General features: G+C 46.4%; 1 protein-coding gene across 1 annotated transcript in view; it reads right to left on the bottom strand.

Annotated features, from left to right (window-relative positions):
• KAZN (kazrin, periplakin interacting protein) overlaps positions 1–13,360 on the bottom strand; it is a 1,366,410-nt gene extending 1,353,050 nt beyond the window's left edge. The window contains exon 1 of the mRNA XM_025287229.3: positions 13,087–13,360. Coding sequence (XP_025143014.2) covers positions 13,087–13,177 — 91 coding nt within the window. The 5' untranslated portion in view covers positions 13,178–13,360. The remainder of the gene's footprint in view (positions 1–13,086) is intronic.
• Between the last annotated feature and the right edge of the window lie 6,097 nt (positions 13,361–19,457).

Raw genomic sequence — 19,457 nt, 5'->3', positions numbered from 1 at the left:
CTATAGTCCTTTCTGGTCCCAACCACATACGATCATCTCACCTATCACTGGCCTGGTCTCTAGAATGCAACTCTTCAAACCCTGGCTTTCTCTAGTCAATACTCCACTGCTGAACTGGCAGTGGGTGTGCTGACCACTGGAGGCTGGAAGAAGGTATGAGGGTCCTCTTTCTAGGGGACTATTTCCTTTGCTACCTGTCTCTATGCTATAGATTTCCTCTGTGCTGGTGATGGTGTGTGTCCTCTAGCATCCCAGGACATGTCTGAGCTCTGCCCCCTGTCTCCCCAGCCTCCACTCCTCTGGCTAGACCAAATCCTAGTTCTTCCATGCAGAAGGCTTCATATGGAACACTGAGCAGGTGGTAGGCCCTGCCTTGTCCCCAAACAGGTCTTTCTGTGTTCCCTGGTAGACACCTGGGTCTCCCAGAGCCCTGAGGGATGGCCCACATGTCTCTTATGACCAAAGCTGGGGAGCTCTGACCACTCTCTGGAGTCCTGTCTCCCCTGGGGTTCCCAACTAGGGCTGCAGTCACTGCAGAAATTCAGAACCCACTGCATAAATCCCTTTTTAGATTCACTTCTAACCTAGGAAATAAGGCCAAGCCACCATCTCTCCAAAAATTGGCTGTCTTCCTGCATCACATCACCCTTCTAGCTCTCTGGACCAGCAGGGAGGAAAACAACCTCCCCTCTTCTCCCTGTACTCCTGCTCTCTAACCAGCCCTCTCTTCAAGTGTCCTAACTTGTCCTCACTATGGGTAACTGATAATGACTTCAGAAAGATCAAAGAGAAGATTTAAAGTTTCAAGAAGTCCTGAAATGCAAGTGGAGCCCAGCCTGGGTACTTGGCTACCTCATGGCTTTGTCTTCTTCCTTAGATGGGAGACCGCTGGACTGATGGTCCCTTTGATGTTCAAGGCTGGGTCTCCCTTCTCTCATGGCACTGACACTAGACTCTACAGATTAAAACAAAAAGTAAATAGGGCTCTAGGGAGGACAGTTAATATAAAGGACCCATGAAAGCACATTTACCTTTCTGGGGAAAAAACTAGACTGTGTCTGTTTCATCCAGCTCAGTCCTTACATCCTTAGAAAGACAGATGAGATTGGAATTGGTCAAAAGAGCCAATGTCCAAAAGAATGATGTAGTTTAAGACTATAACAAAACTAGAAATGGGTTATTTGTCAAGGTCCAAATGTCACCCTCTAACAGGTGGGGACAGGAATGGGAAGGTGGAAATCCTAGTACATCATTGTTATATTATTTTTACACATTCATGGTCTTTTACAGCAGGACTTTTACAATCTCCCCTAGTCCAAACATCACATTGTTGGTTTTAAGACTTCAAGTAATCCTATTGCCTTGAGGTTTCCTGTTGACTTCCCTGATAGCTCAGTGCAGAAGACCCCTGTTTAATTCCTGGGTCAGGTAGATCTGCTGGAGAAGGGATAGACTGCCCACTCCAGTATTCTTGGGCTTCTGTTGTGGCTCAGCTGGTAAAGAATCTGCCTGCAATGCAGGAGACCTGGGTTCGATCCCTGGGTTGGGAGGATCCCCTGGAGAAGGGAAAGGCTGCACACTCCAGTATTCTGGCCTGGAGAATCCCATGGACTGTACAGTCCATGAGGTCGCAAAGAGTCGGACACAACTGAGTGACTTTCACTTTCCCTTTGACCTGTATATAAATCTTCCTCACTTTTTGCTGTCTGGCAATTCCCACTGTGGGTGGGCCTTCACTCACCCACCAGCCACATCAGAGGAGGATCCTCACAGATGAATGTGCCTTTCCTTCAGATTTTTTACACCTACAGCCATTCCATTTCATTTGGAGAAGGGCCAAGGGAGCTTGGACAGTGGAGATCAAACCAGTCAATACTAAAGGAAATCAACCCTGAATATTCATTGGAAGGACTCATGCTGAAGCTGAAGCTCCAATACTTTGGGCACCTGATGCAAAAAGCTGACTTATTGGAAAAGACCCTGATGCTGGGAAAGATTGAAGGCGGGAGGAGAAGGTGACGACAGAGGATGAGATGGTTAGATAGCATCATTGACTCAATGGACATGAGTTTGAGCAAACTCTTGGAGTTAGTGAAGGACAGGGAAACCTGGCATGCTGCCATTCATGGTGTTGCAAAGAGCTGACATGACAGCAACTGAACAACAAGAGGAAGCTTGTCTGGGTAAAAGCTTTGCCCTCAATGTAAAGTTTACCTGTTAGAGCAATTGGGACTAAAGAGGAAAATTGACTCTAAGTTTTTCAGAAGCTGGAGTAAGTAACCACATAGGACCTAATGAGAACAGGTCCAAGAATGAGATCAAGTCTGAAAACTAAGTATGCCCTGGGCAAGAAAAAGCACCTTAACAGCCCCATTCTTAGTGGGCTCTTCCCACCTAAGCTACCTTCCAATGAGAAACCCACCAGTCATTTAATTCCAGAACTTCCTAAAGAGCAAACTTGAGGGCACAGCAGGGTCTCTAATGTATTTTCCTACAAAAGGCCATTTTCCCTGTTACTGAGCTATGCCCACAAACTCCCCAAATCTTAGATTTGGCCCCTCTTGTCCTTCTGTACCACCATCAAGAGCAGAGAGACTGATCCACTCCTGATGCCCCCAACCTGGGCTGCTTGGGGACAGTGAACTAATGGTTCCAAGATAGCTCCCAAATGCCCACTCCAGGCTGGCACAACCTCACATCAAAAACTGGAATGTCTTGGACCCTACAGGCTGTGTTCCTTCTATTTGTTTCTATTCTCTATCTGCTACCAAGTCTTCTCCAGGTTCCTAAGACTAAGATGAGGGAGGAAACATCCATAGCTCAAGTTAAGTGTATTTACTGCAATGCGAAGGCTATCTCAGAAACAAGGGCTCTGAAGTCCCCAGGCCTGGGGCAGTCCTTGGCTCCAGGAAGCTGTGCAAGAGAATATAGACCGAAGTCGGCGCCTCAATCTATCCCTCTCAGTTTACTCACGTTTACTCCAGGAAAGGCAGGGGATGGGACAGCATACAGTAGGCCTACCACTCACACCGGAAGCAGATTCTGAACCGAAATCAGAGTCCTGTTGATGAGAATGGAGGGCTTGAAGTAGAGACTGTCAACCGGTGGCCCGTGGACAGGACACAGGTGTCAGAGTCAGACCCTCCAGAATCCACAGGCTTTCATCTGGTAATACACAGTCAAGAACTGGGAGGTTTCATGGAAACATCGGGACTCTGGGTTTCTCTTGGAGAATAAGAGCTGGGACACGGCTCCCCAGAACCACTGAGAAGTGGCACCCAACTCACCTGACTTGACTGGCCCCTATTTCCAAACCAAACATTTGCTTCTTCCACTGACTGTCTCTTAACTTTAAAAGGCTTCCTCCAAGATCAGATACTCCTTATTTCAACTAACATTTGAATTTTATTTATTCACCTGCCCCTTATTAAGGCTGACCCTATACTTTATCATGTGAATGAGGACATGCTGGAGAATGAACGTAGACACTGTTGATAAATTATATCAGAAAGAGAGATAGGAACTGCCCCAGGTACATTGGGTTCAATGAGACCTTTTGTAAACGGTGGGTGAAAGTTCTCATAGACTGTTGATTCTTGACCTTAGGAGTCAAAGAAAGAGTCATTATTCTGTGTGTGTGTGCGTGCATATGTGTTTTAACTGTAATGATTAGCCAAGGGGAGAAGTAGGAACTTTTTACAAGTCTGAAAGACATGATCATAAGGAATGTTTTAATTTAATTATAAACTTTGTCTCAGTAACAGCAGATGTGCTCATAAGAAACAGCAATAATGACAGTGTTATGAACTGTGCCCTCTTCAAATTCACCTGTTGATGATGGTGAGTCTTGGAGAGTGATGAGGTCCTGAGGGTGGAGCCATTGTGAATGGATTAGCACCCTTCACTTTTCACTTTCATGCATTGGAGAAGGAAATGGCAACCCAATCCAGTGTTCTTGCCTGGAGAATCCCAGGAACAGGGGAGCCTGGTGGGCTGCCGTCTCTGGGGTCACACAGAGTCGGACACAACTGAAGCAACTTAGCAGCAGCAGCAAGAAGAGATAGGAGAGCCTGCTCTCTCTGTGCTCTCAACCATGTGAGGACACAGTGAGAAGACAGCTCTCTGCAAACCCAGAAGAGGACTCTCACCAGACATCAGACCTGCTGGCACCCTCATCTTGGACTCCTCAGTCCCCAGAACTGTAAGAAGAAAATGATTTTTGCTTAAGTCACCCAGTCTATGGCATTTTGTTACAACAACCTGAACTAAGATAGACAGCAGATGTTTATACATAATGCATTCAGTGCCAGGCATGGTGATAAGCACATCATACATATGAACTCATTGTCAGGCCCCAGAACCCTATGAAGTAAACTATTATCTTCATTTTACAGATGAGGAAATCAGAGCACAGAGGGATTAAGGTACTTGCCTAAAGTCACACAGCTAGTGAACAGCAGAACTGAGTTTTGAACCCAAGCAATTGAGAAAAGCAAAGGAGAAATGAAAAGATATAAACATCTGAATGCAGAGTTCCAAAGAATAGCAAGAAGAGATAAGAAAGCCTTCTTCAGCGATCAATGCAAAGAAATAGAGGAAACCAACAGAATGGGAAAGACTAGAGATCTCTTCAAGAAAATCAGAGATACCAAAGGAACATTTCATGCAAAGATGAGCTCGATAAAGGACAGAAATGGTATGGATCTAACAGAAGCAGAAGATATTAAGAAGAGATGGCAAGAATACACAGAAGAACTGTACAAAAAAGATCTTCATGACCCAGATAATCACGATGGTGTGATCACTCACCTAGAGCCAGACATCCTAGAATGTGAAGTCAAGTGGGCCTTAGAAAGCATCACTATGAATAAAGCTAGTGGAGGTGATGGAATTCCAGTTGAGCTATTCCAAATCCTGAAAGATGATGCTGTGAAAGTGCTGCACTCAATATGCCAGCAAATTTGGAAAACTCAGCAGTGGCCACAGGACTGGAAAAGGTCAGTTTTCATTCCAATCCCAAAGAAAGGCAATGCCAAAGAATGCTCAAACTACTGCACAACTGCACTCATCTCACACGCTAGTAAAGTAATGCTCAAAATTCTCCAAGCCAGGCTTCAGCAATATGTGAACCGTGAACTTCCTGATGTTCAAGCTGGTTTTAGAAAAGGCAGAGGAACCAGAGATCAAATTGCCAACATCTGCTGGATCATGGAAAAAGCAAAAGAGTTCCAGAAAAACATCTATTTCTGCTTTATTGACTATGCCAAAGCCTTTGACTATGTGGATCACAATAAACTGTGGAAAATTCTGAAAGAGATGGGAATACCAGACCACCTGACCTGCCTCTTGAGAAATTGTATGCAGGTCAGGAAGCAACAGTTAGAACTGGACATGGAACAACAGACTGGTTCCAAATAGGAAAAGGAGTACTTCAAGGCTGTATATTGTCACCCTGTTTATTTAACTTATATGCAGAGTACATCATGAGAAACGTTGGGCTGGAAGAAACACAAGCTGGAATCAGGATTGCTGGGAGAAATATCAATAACCTCAGATATGCAGATGACACCACCCTTATGGCAGAAAGTGAAGAGGAACTAAAAAGCCTCTTGATGAAAGTGAAAGTGGAGAGTGAAAAAGTTGGCTTAAAGCTCAACATTCAGAAAATGAAGATCATGGCATCCGGTCCCATCACTTCATGGGAAATAGATGGGGAAACAGTGGAAACAGTGTCAAACTTTATTTTTCTGGGCTCCAAAATCACTGCGGATGGTGACTGCAGCCATGAAATTAAAAGATGCTTTCCTTGGAAGGAAAGTTATGACCAACCTAGATAGCATATTCAAAAGCAGAGACATTACTTTGCCAACAAAGGTCTGTCTAGTCAAGGCTATGGTTTTTCCAGTGGTCATGTATGGATGTGAGAGTTGGACTGTGAAGAAGGCTGAGCGCCGAAGAATTGATGCTTTTGAACTGTAGTGTTGGAGAAGACTCTTGAGAGTCCCTTGGACTGCAAGGAGATCCAACCAGTCCATTCTGAAGGTGATCAGCCCTGGGATTTCTTTGGAACGAATGATGCTAAAGCTGAAACTCCAGTACTTTGGCCACCTCATGTGAAGAGTTGACTCATTGGAAAAGACTCTGATGCTGGGAGGGATTGGGGGCAGGAGGAGAAGGGGACGACAGAGGATGAGATGGCTGGATGGCATCACTGACTCGATGGACATGAGTCTGAGTGAACTCCGGGAGTTGGTGATGGACAGGGAGGCCTGGCGTGCTGTGATTCATGGGGTCGCAAAGAGTTGGACATGACTGAGCGACTGATCTGATCTGATCTGAATTGAGATCTTACAACCATGTGTCCCTGCCTCTGATGAGTAAGTCTCTGAAGAAACAGACCAATTAGAAACCAAGCTGTGCTTCTGATATAACAATGGTGGGAAGACCATGCTGCTCAAAGGCTGGGGCTCTTATACAGGGTGCTTATTCCAAGCATGTAAGGACCAGCTCACCCCTGTTGCTTTCTTCTCAAACAAGCACCATTGGTGGGAACTCCTGAGGTCAAGGTATGATCCAGGGGTGTCACTGATAGTACTTGCACCCTACAAAAATCACCAGGATGCTGAGAAAACCCTATCTTTAAACTGAAGATGGAAGGTTAGGCACAGAGGAGATGCTGGAGGAAGGCAGTGAGTGGCAGGTGCCACCTCTTTTGTGCACCATGCCCAGCAATAAACTGCTTTCCCTTGAAGAGCCTGGAGTTGAAAGTATTCAACCTTTTTTTTTCCCCTCTCTCTCTCTGGCTATCCCACAGTTTTGGTTGCTATCTCACATTAGATCCCTCAGATTGAGTGGAGGATGCGAGTGTTTGGGGTACTTCTCTGCTGGGAGTTGCCATTAGGCACGTAATCTGTGGGATTTGTTTGTTTATTTATTTATTTATTTATTTTTCCGCCTGGTTATGTTGCCCTCCGAGATTCCAAGACTCTCCACAGACCTGCCGGTGAGAGGGTTTCCTGGTGTTTGGAAACTTACCCTCTTTTAAGACTCCCTTCCTGGGCCAGATCTCCATCCCTAACTCTTTTGTCTCTCTTTTTATCTTTTATATTTTGTCCTACCTCCCTTCGAAGACAATGGGCTGCTTTTCTGGGTGCCTGATGTCCTCTGCCAGAGTTCAGAAGTTGTTCTGTGGAATTTTCTCAGTGTTCAAATGTTGTTTTGATGAATTTGTGGAGGAGAAAGTGGTCTCCCCCTCCTATTCCTCTGCCATCTTAGGACCGCCCCCCCCCCCCCCGAAAGTATTCAACTTGAGGGCTTCCCTGTTGGCTCTGTGGTAAAGAGTCTGCCAACCAATGCAGAATACACGTCTCCAATCTCTGATCTGGGAAGATTCCACATGCCTCAGAGCAATTAAGCCCGTGTGCCACAACTACTGAGCCTGTGTTCCAGAGCCTGGGAGCTGCAAACACCAAAGCCCACATGCCCTAAAGCCTGTACTCTGCAAGAAAAGAAGCCACCATAATAAGAAGCCCATACTGCAATTATAGAGTGGCTCCCACTCACTCCAACTAGACACGAGCAGCAGTGAAGACCCAGTACAGCCAAAAATAAACAAAATTATTATTTTTTTAAAGTACTCAACTTGATCAGCCCAAGAGACTATTGGGATAAACTGCTTTCCCCACCACCCTTGATTCCACAAGCTCACTTGAAAGAATCAGTCTTGAGAAGAGAGTGACCATAACCATGGTTTTGCTTTGCCAGATTCCACAAGCACCATTCTATTGTGCTAACAGCGTCTCACGGGGATGACAGCCATCCTATAAAAGGATTTGACTTAACACAGACCTGTCAACGTCTTCCTGTTGAAAACACCATCTGAGGTCTGGAGGACTCCAAGGCAACCGAGATGACGTTTCCTAACCTCAGAAAGCTGAGGGTCTAATGAAGAAGGCACTGAGGAACAGGAATCACAACACAACGCGCTGTGAATAGTAGTGTGAAAACACAGAAGACACAGGCCACTCCCACTTTAAGCTACAAACTCCTGGAAGATGGAGAGTATTTATCTTCGGTACCTCTGGTTACTGCAGATTCCACATTCATTCAGCAAACATTTTCTGGCACAGATGTTCAACAAGCATTTCTGGAGATAAATTCCTGGGGGAGCTGGGAAATTTGACAGAGTCTAGATAGAAGAACAGGAAAGAGTAGCTACTTGGGATCCAGATGCCTTGAATTCGAATCCTGAATCAACCACTAACTTTCCTTTCCTTTATGGGCCTTAGCTTTCTCATCTATAAAATGGGGATGATTTTATTTGCCTTATGAGGATGTGACAAGGATGAAACTAGATATCATGTAAGCACTTAGCATAATGACAATCCCAGAATAAGCACCCAATAAGTATCTGCTATGGTTATACTCAATTGCCAGTATACACTATGGTAATTCTTTGTTGCAAATGTCAAAACATACTATTCACACTGGAGAAACAGCCAGGCAGGTCCTAGATGACCACCCCTTGGGGATCTAAACGGAAACCTGAAAGCTGTGTTCCCATACCCATAGATGAAAAGATAGGAATCAAGACTCTCCTCTTGGCTCATGTTTATCTGTTTAATTTTTGCAAAACCACCAACATGCTCACCTCACAGCAGATGCCATAAATCTAGTTCTCTCCTCTCTTGGTTCCAACTATGGCAAGTGGCTTCCAAGTACATATAGGTTATATACCCAGATGGATTCCTATATTGTTCAAAAGGCAGGAAAGGTGGCTCAGCTGACAGCCTTCAGAGGGAGCAAGGCAGTAAAGTCAAAAGATGACCAGACCCTGGCTCCAGGTACCAACCTGACTTGTCAGACAGACAGACAGACATGACTTGCATTTATTTTGAGTTTCGGCATGGTAAGGAGCTGGGGGCTGATCCAGAACTGATGGTGCAAATAGGGAACCTTGTGAGTGACTTCTGAGCTGCAATTCAGAGGTATGCAGAACAGTAGCATCCAGGTAATCAGATCTTGTCACCTTCTTGCCCTCTCCTCACATCCACCCTCCCCCTTGAGCTGGGCCTAGATTCCTGCAGCGTCAGCAGGACGTATTGGACAGAATGACTTTAATCCTTCTGGTCAAGCACAGTAACCCTGTGGAAATGCTTTCCACTCAAATGGGACAGGTAGGAAATCAACCAGGATGACACAGGGACAGCTTAGCAAGTCCCAGCAAGATATAAAGACCCCAGAAGCCCTCACCTGCAAGCTAGAGTCCCCCAAACAACAGAATGTTAGGCTGAGGGATGAGTCAAGAGCCCTCAGCAGAGACAGGACCAAACGCCAGGGTCAGAGTGGCACCTTGGTCAAACATTTTGGGGTCCAAGGATGTGCATGCTTGTGCTTAGCCATGTCCAATACTTTGCAACCCATGGACTGTAGGCCTGGAGAAGGGCATAGCAACCCACTCCAGTATTCTTGCCTGGAGGATCCCATGGACAGAGGAGCCTGGCAGGCCATAGTACGTAGGGTCACAAAGAGTCGGATTCGACTGAAGTGACTTAGCACACACACATGGACTGTAGGCCACCAGGCTCCTCTGTCATTTTCCTGACAAGAATAGTGGAGTGGGTCACCATTTCCTTCTCCAGGGATCTTCCCGACTCAGGGATCAAACCTGCAATTCTTGTGTCTCCTGCAACAGCAGGCAGATTCTTTACCACTTAGTCACCTGGGAAGGGGTCCAAGGAGGAGATAAAAAGGAGTTACTTAGCTACAGAGACCAGCAGTGTACCAGCTTGAGTCTATATAGTCCATCCCCCAAGAGTGTCTCCCGACATTCTCGGTAAAATGCAAGAAATAGCTGGAAGCCAGAGTGATGCAGGATACTGTGAGGTCAGTTAGTGGGAATGTGGCCTCAGGCTCCCACCTGAAGAAGGCCAGGCAGGAAGACTGGAGAATGGTGGCCCCATCAGTCATTCTTGCCTGGCCAGATTAACATCTCACCTACCACTTTAGGGCCAAAGGAAAGGGGAAGAAATTAGAGTTGGGGGTTAGAAAGAGAAGAGAATGTCATAGTATGACCCATTCTGAAGTGGGGCGAGGGACCCTGGAGAGGGAAAAGGGTGAGCAACAGCATCAAAGACCATGAAAGATTCAAAATGCTACCCTCTCCTCCAAATCCTTCAGAAATATAGACATAGTTTTTTTAAAAAGACTCTTTGCAGAAGCCACGGGATTGCCTTTTGGGGGTACAGGCTTTGGGGTGGCCTAAGGTTTAAATCCCACCTTTGCCAACATCTAAACTTCACCCATTAAGTAGGAAATACGCATCTCCCTGCAAGGCAGCCATGAAGAGGAGGCAGGTGTGATCTTCCCTACTATAATCAGGTGCGACGGATCCGGACAGACAGTGGGAACTCTGTTCTTCCTAGGACTTTCAGATCCACTCTAAATGCTTCCTGAAGCAACAAAGATGCATGTATGGTGCAATGGTGTAGGATATGAGAAAACCAAGACACCATGTAGCATCAAAAGTGCCAGGAAGAAAGCACGTGTCTGAGCCAAATTCTCAGGCCTGAGCCTTTTCACATGACCTGGTTAAGATTTTTGAAAATTAAGAGAGTTTATGTAAAATATATAGGAATGTTTGTTCAGAAACAGAACCATTTAAAAGTCACAATCTACATAATTCTCTTTTCTTCAATATGCTTTTACATTTACCACTAACTAGATCATCATCTACTCACATAACGGCTGTAACTTACTCTTCAGACTCGGTGGTTCCTGGCATTGTGCAGAGGAAGCACATAGTAGGTACTCAGTGAATATGTGTGTCTCTCACTCGAGAACAGATGTGATGAACAGAGCCCCTGTGAGCCCCTGGAGTTATGGAAGCATTTTCACATTCATTTAAGATCTCGTTTGTGATACCTACTGGACTACAAACGCCTTGCTTGGAGACATCTCAGTGTTTGCTCTCAACCCCCTTCACCTAACTGAGTGAGGGCTTTTGACTTGGAGGTTAATTATTCCTCCTTGCCTGTCTTCAGGAAGAGAGCTCTCCCTTGAGACTGCTGGTCATTATTATTCCATGTTGCACTGCTCGCTTGACATAAAGGATTTCTTTTAAGGAGACAGAGAATTCCATGACCTGATTTAGGCTTGGATGCCTCCAAAAACTTAGAGGATAAAGCCACAGGGGACAGCGCTGAGGTCTTCTAGAAATCTATCATCTGCCTTCCCACAGTAACTCCAGAGACGCAGAAAGGTGTGTGAAACTTCAGGAAGACCTCAAGTCCTCCTTCTTATGTATAACAGCAGGAAAGGCACTTAAGCTATTGCAGGTCAAATATCCCTCGAGTATATATAGAGTGGGAGACAAACCAGAATTCAGCTGCCATGGGGTGGGGGTGGTGATCAGCACTTTGATCTTCTATACCCATGGGCAGCTATGCTCTCAGCAAACAGATATGCCTTGACTAGGCCCTGGAAGGATGCCTGCCCAGAACCCCCCATGCCTCCTGTGTGTGCTAAGTCACTTCAGTCGTGTCCAACTCTTTCCAGTCCTATGGACTGTAGCCCACCAGGCTCCTCTGTCATGGGATTCTCCAGGCAAGATACTGAAGTGGGTTGCCATGCCTTCTTCCAGGGGATCATCCTGACCCAGGGATTGAACCCAAGTCTCTTACATCTCCTACATTGGCAGGTGGGTTCTTTACCACTAGCAAGCACCACCTGGGAAGCCCCCACACCTCCTAGAAACATTAAAAAACACTTGACACTAAAACTGTGCTGGCTAGGCACCAGCCTCCGTCCTAAGGCTTTCCACATGTGTATTAACATGTTGAATCTCTGCAATGACTCTATGAGGCAGTGCTTACTATCCCCACTTTATAGGCACAGAGAAGCTAAGTAACATGCCTGAGGTCACACAGCGTGTACCAGGTGAAGCTGGGACTCAAAGCCAGGCAGTCCACCCCAGAGCCCTCATTCACTTAGTCTATGAGCTTCCACCTTGTGCAAATACATCCCATCCTTGAACACTGTTCAAGTTCACTTTCTCCATTGCACTGGGCTCCTCCGAGTTCACAGAATCTAAGGCCTGGAGGGACCAGGCAGCTCAAGTCCAGTTCTCTTGTTTTGCAGCTAGAGACAGAGTCCCAAGGGAAGTGCGTAGGGGTAGGGTCTGCCATTTCCAAGGTTGTGCCACCACTGACACCGACTCAAGCCCCAGACTCCGAAATGCAGTGCTCTCCTCACCACCTTCCAGAGGTTCACAGCACAAATGCACAATTAACGCTTTCATTTCCAGGAAACCACTGAGGAAACACATGGCCCTTTTCCCAATAGCAGGAATGAACTCTGAGAAAGCAGGCAGCCTATGTCTTATGACTCCAACATAATTGAAATCATGGATTAAGCACCAGCCTGTGGGTTCCACCACAGTGACCATTTGCACCAAGCTATTCCCCCGACTCCAGTTTTCTTTGTAGCCGACTGCCCGAACTGGCAAGATGGCTGGCACAGGGTAAGGCTGCAGCCCACACCAAGTTTTCCATTCTTCAGGAAGGGTGAGGTTTCTATGGAAGAGCCAAGGCTAGAGAGGAATGCCCACAGTGGAGCCCAGGGCTGGGAGACGCTGCTCGGGGCAGACCCTCTTAGGAGTACCTAAGTTACTCCAGTGGTGCTTGGAATGCCATGGCTTAACCACCACTCTTAGCAGCAGAGAGGTTTAGCAGCAAAGAGACAAGAGGACAGAAAGGCAACTATACTGTCTAGGACTGGCACCTGCCCCCAAATGTTACCACAGCCCCTGTGTCATCAGACCCTCCTGACGTACCCTCCCACATCCTCCAGGTAGCCACAAAGAAAAGAGGTGGTGAGATCAAAGGGTGCCTCACTTGCCCTGTGCAGGCAGCAATTCAGTCTCCTGGCACGTCCTAGAAACTTTAAAGTGGACATGCCTGGCAAGCATGTCACTAGCTAGCTGAACCTCACATTCCAAATTACAGCACGACACAGATGAGAGACACATGGGCCTTCATCCCTGGGGCCCCTGGAGAGCGCCCACTGCCCCCAGGACACACTTCCTACCTGCTTCCATAAGTTGGCACTGCTGACCAAAGACGTGGGAGAAGGTGACCGGGCCGGCTGCCGAACTGGATGTTGCCAGTGTGGATTCCATGGCTCTCCTGGGGTCTTTGGTGTTGGTCCCCTGGCTGCGTCCAGACCCTTCAGAGCCGCTGAGCCGAGGATGACGTCACTGGCCCAGAACTGTAGGTCGGAGGCGACTTGTCACTTCCAAGAAAATGTCCCCGCCCCCAAAGTTTACAAGGTTCTTCCTCTCGTCGCCGCCGAGTCCTGCAGTTTTTCTCAAATACCGGTCAAGTGCAAAATGACACCCTCTGGGGCTCTGCAGAGCTTGCACAGCGAAAGGAGTTAGATGCTAAAGCAGAATCTAAGTTTTCCCTCCGCAGAAGTTGCCTCCTCTGGGCCGGGGTCGGGGTGACTGAGTCACCTGGCAGAGGCCGGGTCCGGGGAGCCGCTCAGCCCAGGGGCCACGGGGGAGAGCTCGGCCCGGCCGCGTCCCAGCGCCGGCTGCTGCAGGAAACGCGCGGCCGGCTCCGCGGCGGCTCCTGCCAGGAGGGAGGGCGCGAGCGAGGCTGCCCGAGGCTGCCCCAAGCTCCCCGGGGACCCGGCCTCGTAGGCCCGCAGCTCCTGCGGCACGGGCCCTGGTCTCCGTCCTCCCGCAGCCCGAGCGCGGCTGTCCCGGGTCCGCGCGCCCTGGGGCGGGCAGCCAGATGCAGACAAGGAGCGCGCGGGAGGCGGGCGCAGCGCGGGCACTCTGCAGCTCTGGACCACCGACGTGCCCGCGGCTCATCCTTCACTCCAGACGGATGCTGTTCCCTTCCTCGTCCCCCTCCTCTCCGGGCTGTGGGGAGGGGAATGAGACGTGGTTAAGGAGCCTGGTCCCACCTACGGCAGCCGGCCTTCTCCCTACCCAGCCCGCCACCCCCTTTCCATGTCCGTTACTTGGAGAGATTTGTGGATGCAGAGGGAAGTGCTAACTCAGCCCAGAGGCTCTCGGCCGCTGTAACCTCTTCGTGTCCACAGCCCAGGAAGAACCAGAACAGAATAGGAGAAGACAATGCCAGCAATAAAATCCAAAGATCAAGAAGAGAAGAGAGGGAAAATGCCATCCATCCCCCATGTCACTCCAGTGACACAGAAATGGTCCGGGTGCTTCATCTTTGCCAAACCAGGCCTATTCTGTGCAGAGAGCCACCAGTCCAGTCCCCTGCCCCGACCCCCAAGGGCAGTTTCTCTGTAAAGGGAGAAAGGCAGGGAGAAATACTTCTCCCATGGTTACAACAGCTGTTTCTGAGGGTGCTGTGTCTTTATCCTGCTATCCCATCTGCTGATCACAAAGCTGCTAACTTGTGAGACGTAGCAACATCTCCAGCCAGCATTTTGGATACTTCCACTGGGGATCTGGCTGCAACCCTGGCAGCACCACTTCCGCCAGGAAAGAGAGAGAGAGTGACAGCGCAGCAACAACAGTCAAAGCACCCATGTTTTTCCCCAGGAGGACTTTGGTTCAAACGTTGTTTACTTTCTGTATCTCAAGAACAGAATAGCAAAGTTCCAAAGTTCCAGAAAGGCTCTCACACAGAAGCCTTTCCCACCAGAACCCTTTGTTACCAAAGATGCACCGCTCCTTGATGTTGGAACATAACCTGGCATGGTTAAGGCAAGGCAGAAGAAGCCTTGAAATAAGGAGTAAAATGAAGCCTACTTCATGTTTATGGTTTACAGCAGCTTGAACCATTGAGGATCCCCTTTCTCATACAGAAGAGGTTCTTCTCCAGGTCATGAAAGTATAAGACATCAGAGAACATTCTCTCTGACCACTCAGGTGTAAGACAACCAAGGACTAAGGTCAGGAGAAGACCAGATCACTTGATAACTGCAGAAACCACACACAGGATGTGAAATGGGTTGGCTTCCCAACTCTGGGTGGCTATGGAAGTTTCAAAGCATCTGAGCAATGGGCTACTATGCCACCACCAGAAAAAAAAAACTCCAAGCTGAATTTGGAAGGGAAGGTGAATTCTGGGAGCACAGAGGATTTTTAGGGCAGTAAAAATTCTCTCATGATATCATAGTGATGGATACGTGTCATTGTGGTGGTGTTGTCATTCAGTCGCTAGTGAAAGTCACTTAGTCATGTTCAACTCTTTGCGACCCCATGGACTAAACAGACCATGGAATTCTCCAGGCCAGAATACTGGAGTGGGTAGCCTTTCCCTTTTCCAGGGGATCCTCCCAACCCAGGGATTGAACCCAGCTCTCCCACATTGCAGGCAAATTCTTTACCAGCTGAGCCACAAGGGAAGCCCAAGAATAATGGAGTGGGTAGTCTATCCCTTCCTAGGGGATCTTTCCGACCCAGGAATTGAACCAGGGTCTCCTGCACTGAAGGTGGATTCTTTACCAACTGAGCTACGAAGGAAGCCAAGTGGTATTCAGTCGCTAAGTGGTGTTGAACTCTTTGTGACCCCATACTGGAGTGGGTTGCCATTTCCTTCTCCAACTGATCTCCCTGGACCAGAGGTGGAACTCATGTCTCCTGCACTGGCAGGCAGACTTTTTACCACTGAACCACCAGGGAAGCCCCACATGTCTTTATATATTTATTCAAACCCACAGAAGGTACAACAAGAGTGAACCCTAATGTAAACTATAAACTTTGGGTGCTGATGATGTATCAGTGTAGGTGCATCAGCTGTAACAAATGTACCACTCTGGTGGGGGGTGTTGATTATGTGGGGAGGCTGTGCATATGTGAAGTGAGGGGATATATGGGCAATTTCTGTACCTTGTTCTTAATTTTGCTGTGAACCTAAAACTGTTCTTTAAAAAGATTCATTTTGATATTTGGCAAAACTAATACAGTTATGTAAAGTTTAAAAATAAAATAAAATTAAAAAAAATAAATAAATAAAAATAAAAATAATCTTTAAAAAAAATCCAAAGTAATCCTTTACATACTAATTCAACCTGCCGATGCCCTTTGTTTGGAAAACCATGCTTCTCCCTTCCCTTCTCTGTACATCCCTTCTCACTGCTACAAGGTGTTTAATATACTAAATTCCACACATTTTCTTCTGTCTGCTCCCTTAGTACCAGGTACCTGAGTTGTCTCCTATGCCCTGTAAATGTGGCCAACACAGTAATGATGCCACCTAATGGTTAGTCATCAATATATCATCCAAATCAGAACACTTTGACAGTGTATGAATGGAACCACTGTTAGTGATTATACCAGGATAAGGGGCATGAACTGGGAGGAATGGATCTATGCAAGAACTTCACCGGTTTCATACCCCGGAATGGACTTACTCGAAGACACATACAAATTTGATTTCATTCAGTGCTGCCAAGTACTACTCCAGGATGGTTCTGCCGGTTCACCTGCTCACTGGGACCACACATGGGTTCCTACTTCCCCACATCTTTGCCCATAATTGTCATTGGCAAGTATTAGGAAGTCGGGTGATCAAATGGGTATAAAGTTACAGTTCATTGATTTGACTTGATTTCCTTACTTATTAGTAAACTGAGCACTTCATGGAAAGCTTATTAACCAGAGGCTTCCTCTTCAGGAAATTGCCTGTTCACAGCCTTTGCTCGTTTTTCTAGTCGTTTTTCTATATTTGACTTTCTTATTGATTTGCACAGTAGGTTCCCTCACTTTGCTAGATATCCATTTAAACTTTGCCAATATCTTTGCCCAACTGTTAATTCTGACCATGGTGTCTTTTCTTGTTGAGAAATACTTCTCTTTAATATGGTCAGATCCATGGCTCTTCTGACTTATCTGTTTTGAAGGCCTTGCTTAAAATATCCTTCCCTTCTTCTGGGCTGTGAAGTCAGCCTCCTTTATGGTTCTACCTTTTACATTTAGTCCTTGTCTATCTGGAGAGTGCTTTTATATCTGGTATAAGGTAAGATACGGTTTTATTTTTGTCAAGGTTGTGAACAGTTTCCCCCAAACATCTTTCCCACTCCATCTTTTCCCTGATGCAACATCACTATCATTATCTATCAAATTTCCACTTACATGAGTCTATTCCTGGGCTCTCTCCTGTCCTGTTCATTCCCCCATACTATGTTGTCAATGCTAACATTTTAGAGTTGCTGGTCAACATTTTAAGGCATCTAGATTTCATTTTTTTTTCAGAAATCAGACTTAAGACTACCCTCGTGGTCCAGCAGTTAAGAATCTGCCTGCCAATTCAGGGGGCATGGGTTCAATCCCTGGTCCAGGAAGGTTCCACATGCCTCAGGGCAACTAAGCTTGTGCACTACTGAGCCCAAGTACTGTAACTACGGAGGCCTGCACACCTAGAGCCCATGCTCTGCAACGAGAGAAGCCACCACAGTGAGAAGCCACAATGACCACCGCAACAAAAGAGTAGCCCTTGATGGCTGCACCCAGAGAAAAGCCCACACAGCCACAAAGACCCAGCACAGCCAAAATTAAATAAATAATTACAAAAAAAAAAAGAAGTCTGACTTGCTGCTGTTGAGCCTGTGTATCTCATGCTGGGAATAAACTGGAACAGCAGGTCCCCCTTTATGTGAAATGCACGTGCTCCTGCTGCTCAGCCCTGGTCTGCATTCATCGACAATATAAGCCTATTATTCTTCACAGAGATGTGTTCAGGTACCAAAAACACCTCCAAAGATAAAAGTCAAAAGCAAGTAAGCCTAGAGAAGACAGTAACTGACTTAAGGACTTTTGTTACCTCTGTGCTGATAAAGATCATTTATTGAATGTCTCTGACACCTGACACTATGCCAGCTACAGGAAGATGGAATAAAGGAAAGTCATGGGGGAGGAGGGGAGGCAGGAGGAGACAGTGTGAGAAACCACTCAGAATCTCCGCACATGTGATAAACACAAAGAATAATTAACCAACCAAGTGTGAACATATCACATTGTGAATTATGGGTCAGGAAAGGTCTTGCCATCACATACAGATACCGTCAGGGAAATCCTTATGGGACAGAGTACTGGAGAGGAATCTAAGAAGAGATGTGGAATTGCCAGCAGGAAAAGGAAGGGATTTGGGTTGGGGGTGGGGATTTTGGCACAAAGTCATTTGGGCAAAACTAGTTTAAATGCCATGTTATACTGGAAAGGTTTCAAAATCCGCTGAGAGCTCTTAAGATTAGGAAGGATATAAATATGCTCTGCTTCAAATCAATGATCCTATCAATATTCTTAAGATTTCCCCTGGCACCTTTCCAATTCTATAGACTTTAAATTGTCCTCCCTCAGAGGACTCCCTGACTTTGTGCAGACTCATAGTCCCAGGGGAGTTAGGAACCAATTCTCTGATAAATCAGGGTCAACCCATCAGTTGTTATTACCCACAGCTCCCAAAAGCTGCAGAGTACTACAGCCAACCATTATAGAAAGGAAGGGTAGAACTTTCCTTGTGGTTCAGTGCTTGAGAATCCGCCTGCCAAAGCAGAGGACATGGGTTCAGTCCCTGGTTCAGAAAAATTCCACATGTCTTGGGGAAACTAAGCCCATGTGCCACAACTACTGAACCTACGTTCCTAGAGCCTGCACTCTGCAGCAGAAGAAGCCACGACAATGAGAAGCCCACGCACCGCAACTAGAGAGTGAACACCACTTGCCCCAACTTAAAGAAAGCCATACAATAAATAAATACTTTTTTTAAGGGAAGGACAATTTAGGAAAACATGACACTGAGTTCAGAGATACTTGTTTTAGGATGCTTCATGTCTCGTAGCAAAGTACCATTAAGTAGAATGTGCTACATGACATGAGCCATCATATTAATATGAGCTCCATGGACAGTCTAATAACAGATACCAGCATGTCCCCATCCCAGAGGAGGAAATTTGGTCTTATGAAAATTCAAGTACTTTGCCCAAGATTACACAGCCAGAAAATATAAACATTAATAGGTAATCTATAAGATAAACAGTTCTACTGGTTCTCTGCTTTGCAGTAACTACTATTTTATCGAAAAGTTGTGCTGTTGGCTCTCAAAGGTCTCCATTTGACACAAGTTCCTAGCAAGTCACAATAAATGTTTTTCCTTTTATAAAATTTTTAAACTGTTTGACTGGGTTATAATTCATGTGCCATATAATTCACCCATTTAAAGTGTACAGTTCATTGGTATCCATATATGCATAAAGATGTACAACCATTGACACAGTTGAGGTTAGAATAATTTCATGATCTCAAAAAAACACAGACATTTTAGCTATCACCCTCTGCACAACTGCCCCCCTCATCATAAGTCACCACTAACCTTTCTATCTCTATAAATTTCCCTATTCTGGAGACATGAACGGAATCACAGAATATGTAGACTTCTGCATCAAAAGTCTACATCCTTCACTTAATGTATTGCTTT

This window comes from Bubalus bubalis, chromosome 5 (genome assembly GCF_019923935.1).
Source record: "Bubalus bubalis isolate 160015118507 breed Murrah chromosome 5, NDDB_SH_1, whole genome shotgun sequence".
NCBI classification, from domain to species: domain Eukaryota; kingdom Metazoa; phylum Chordata; class Mammalia; order Artiodactyla; family Bovidae; genus Bubalus; species Bubalus bubalis.
This window is presented reverse-complemented; position numbering and strand designations above follow the sequence as displayed.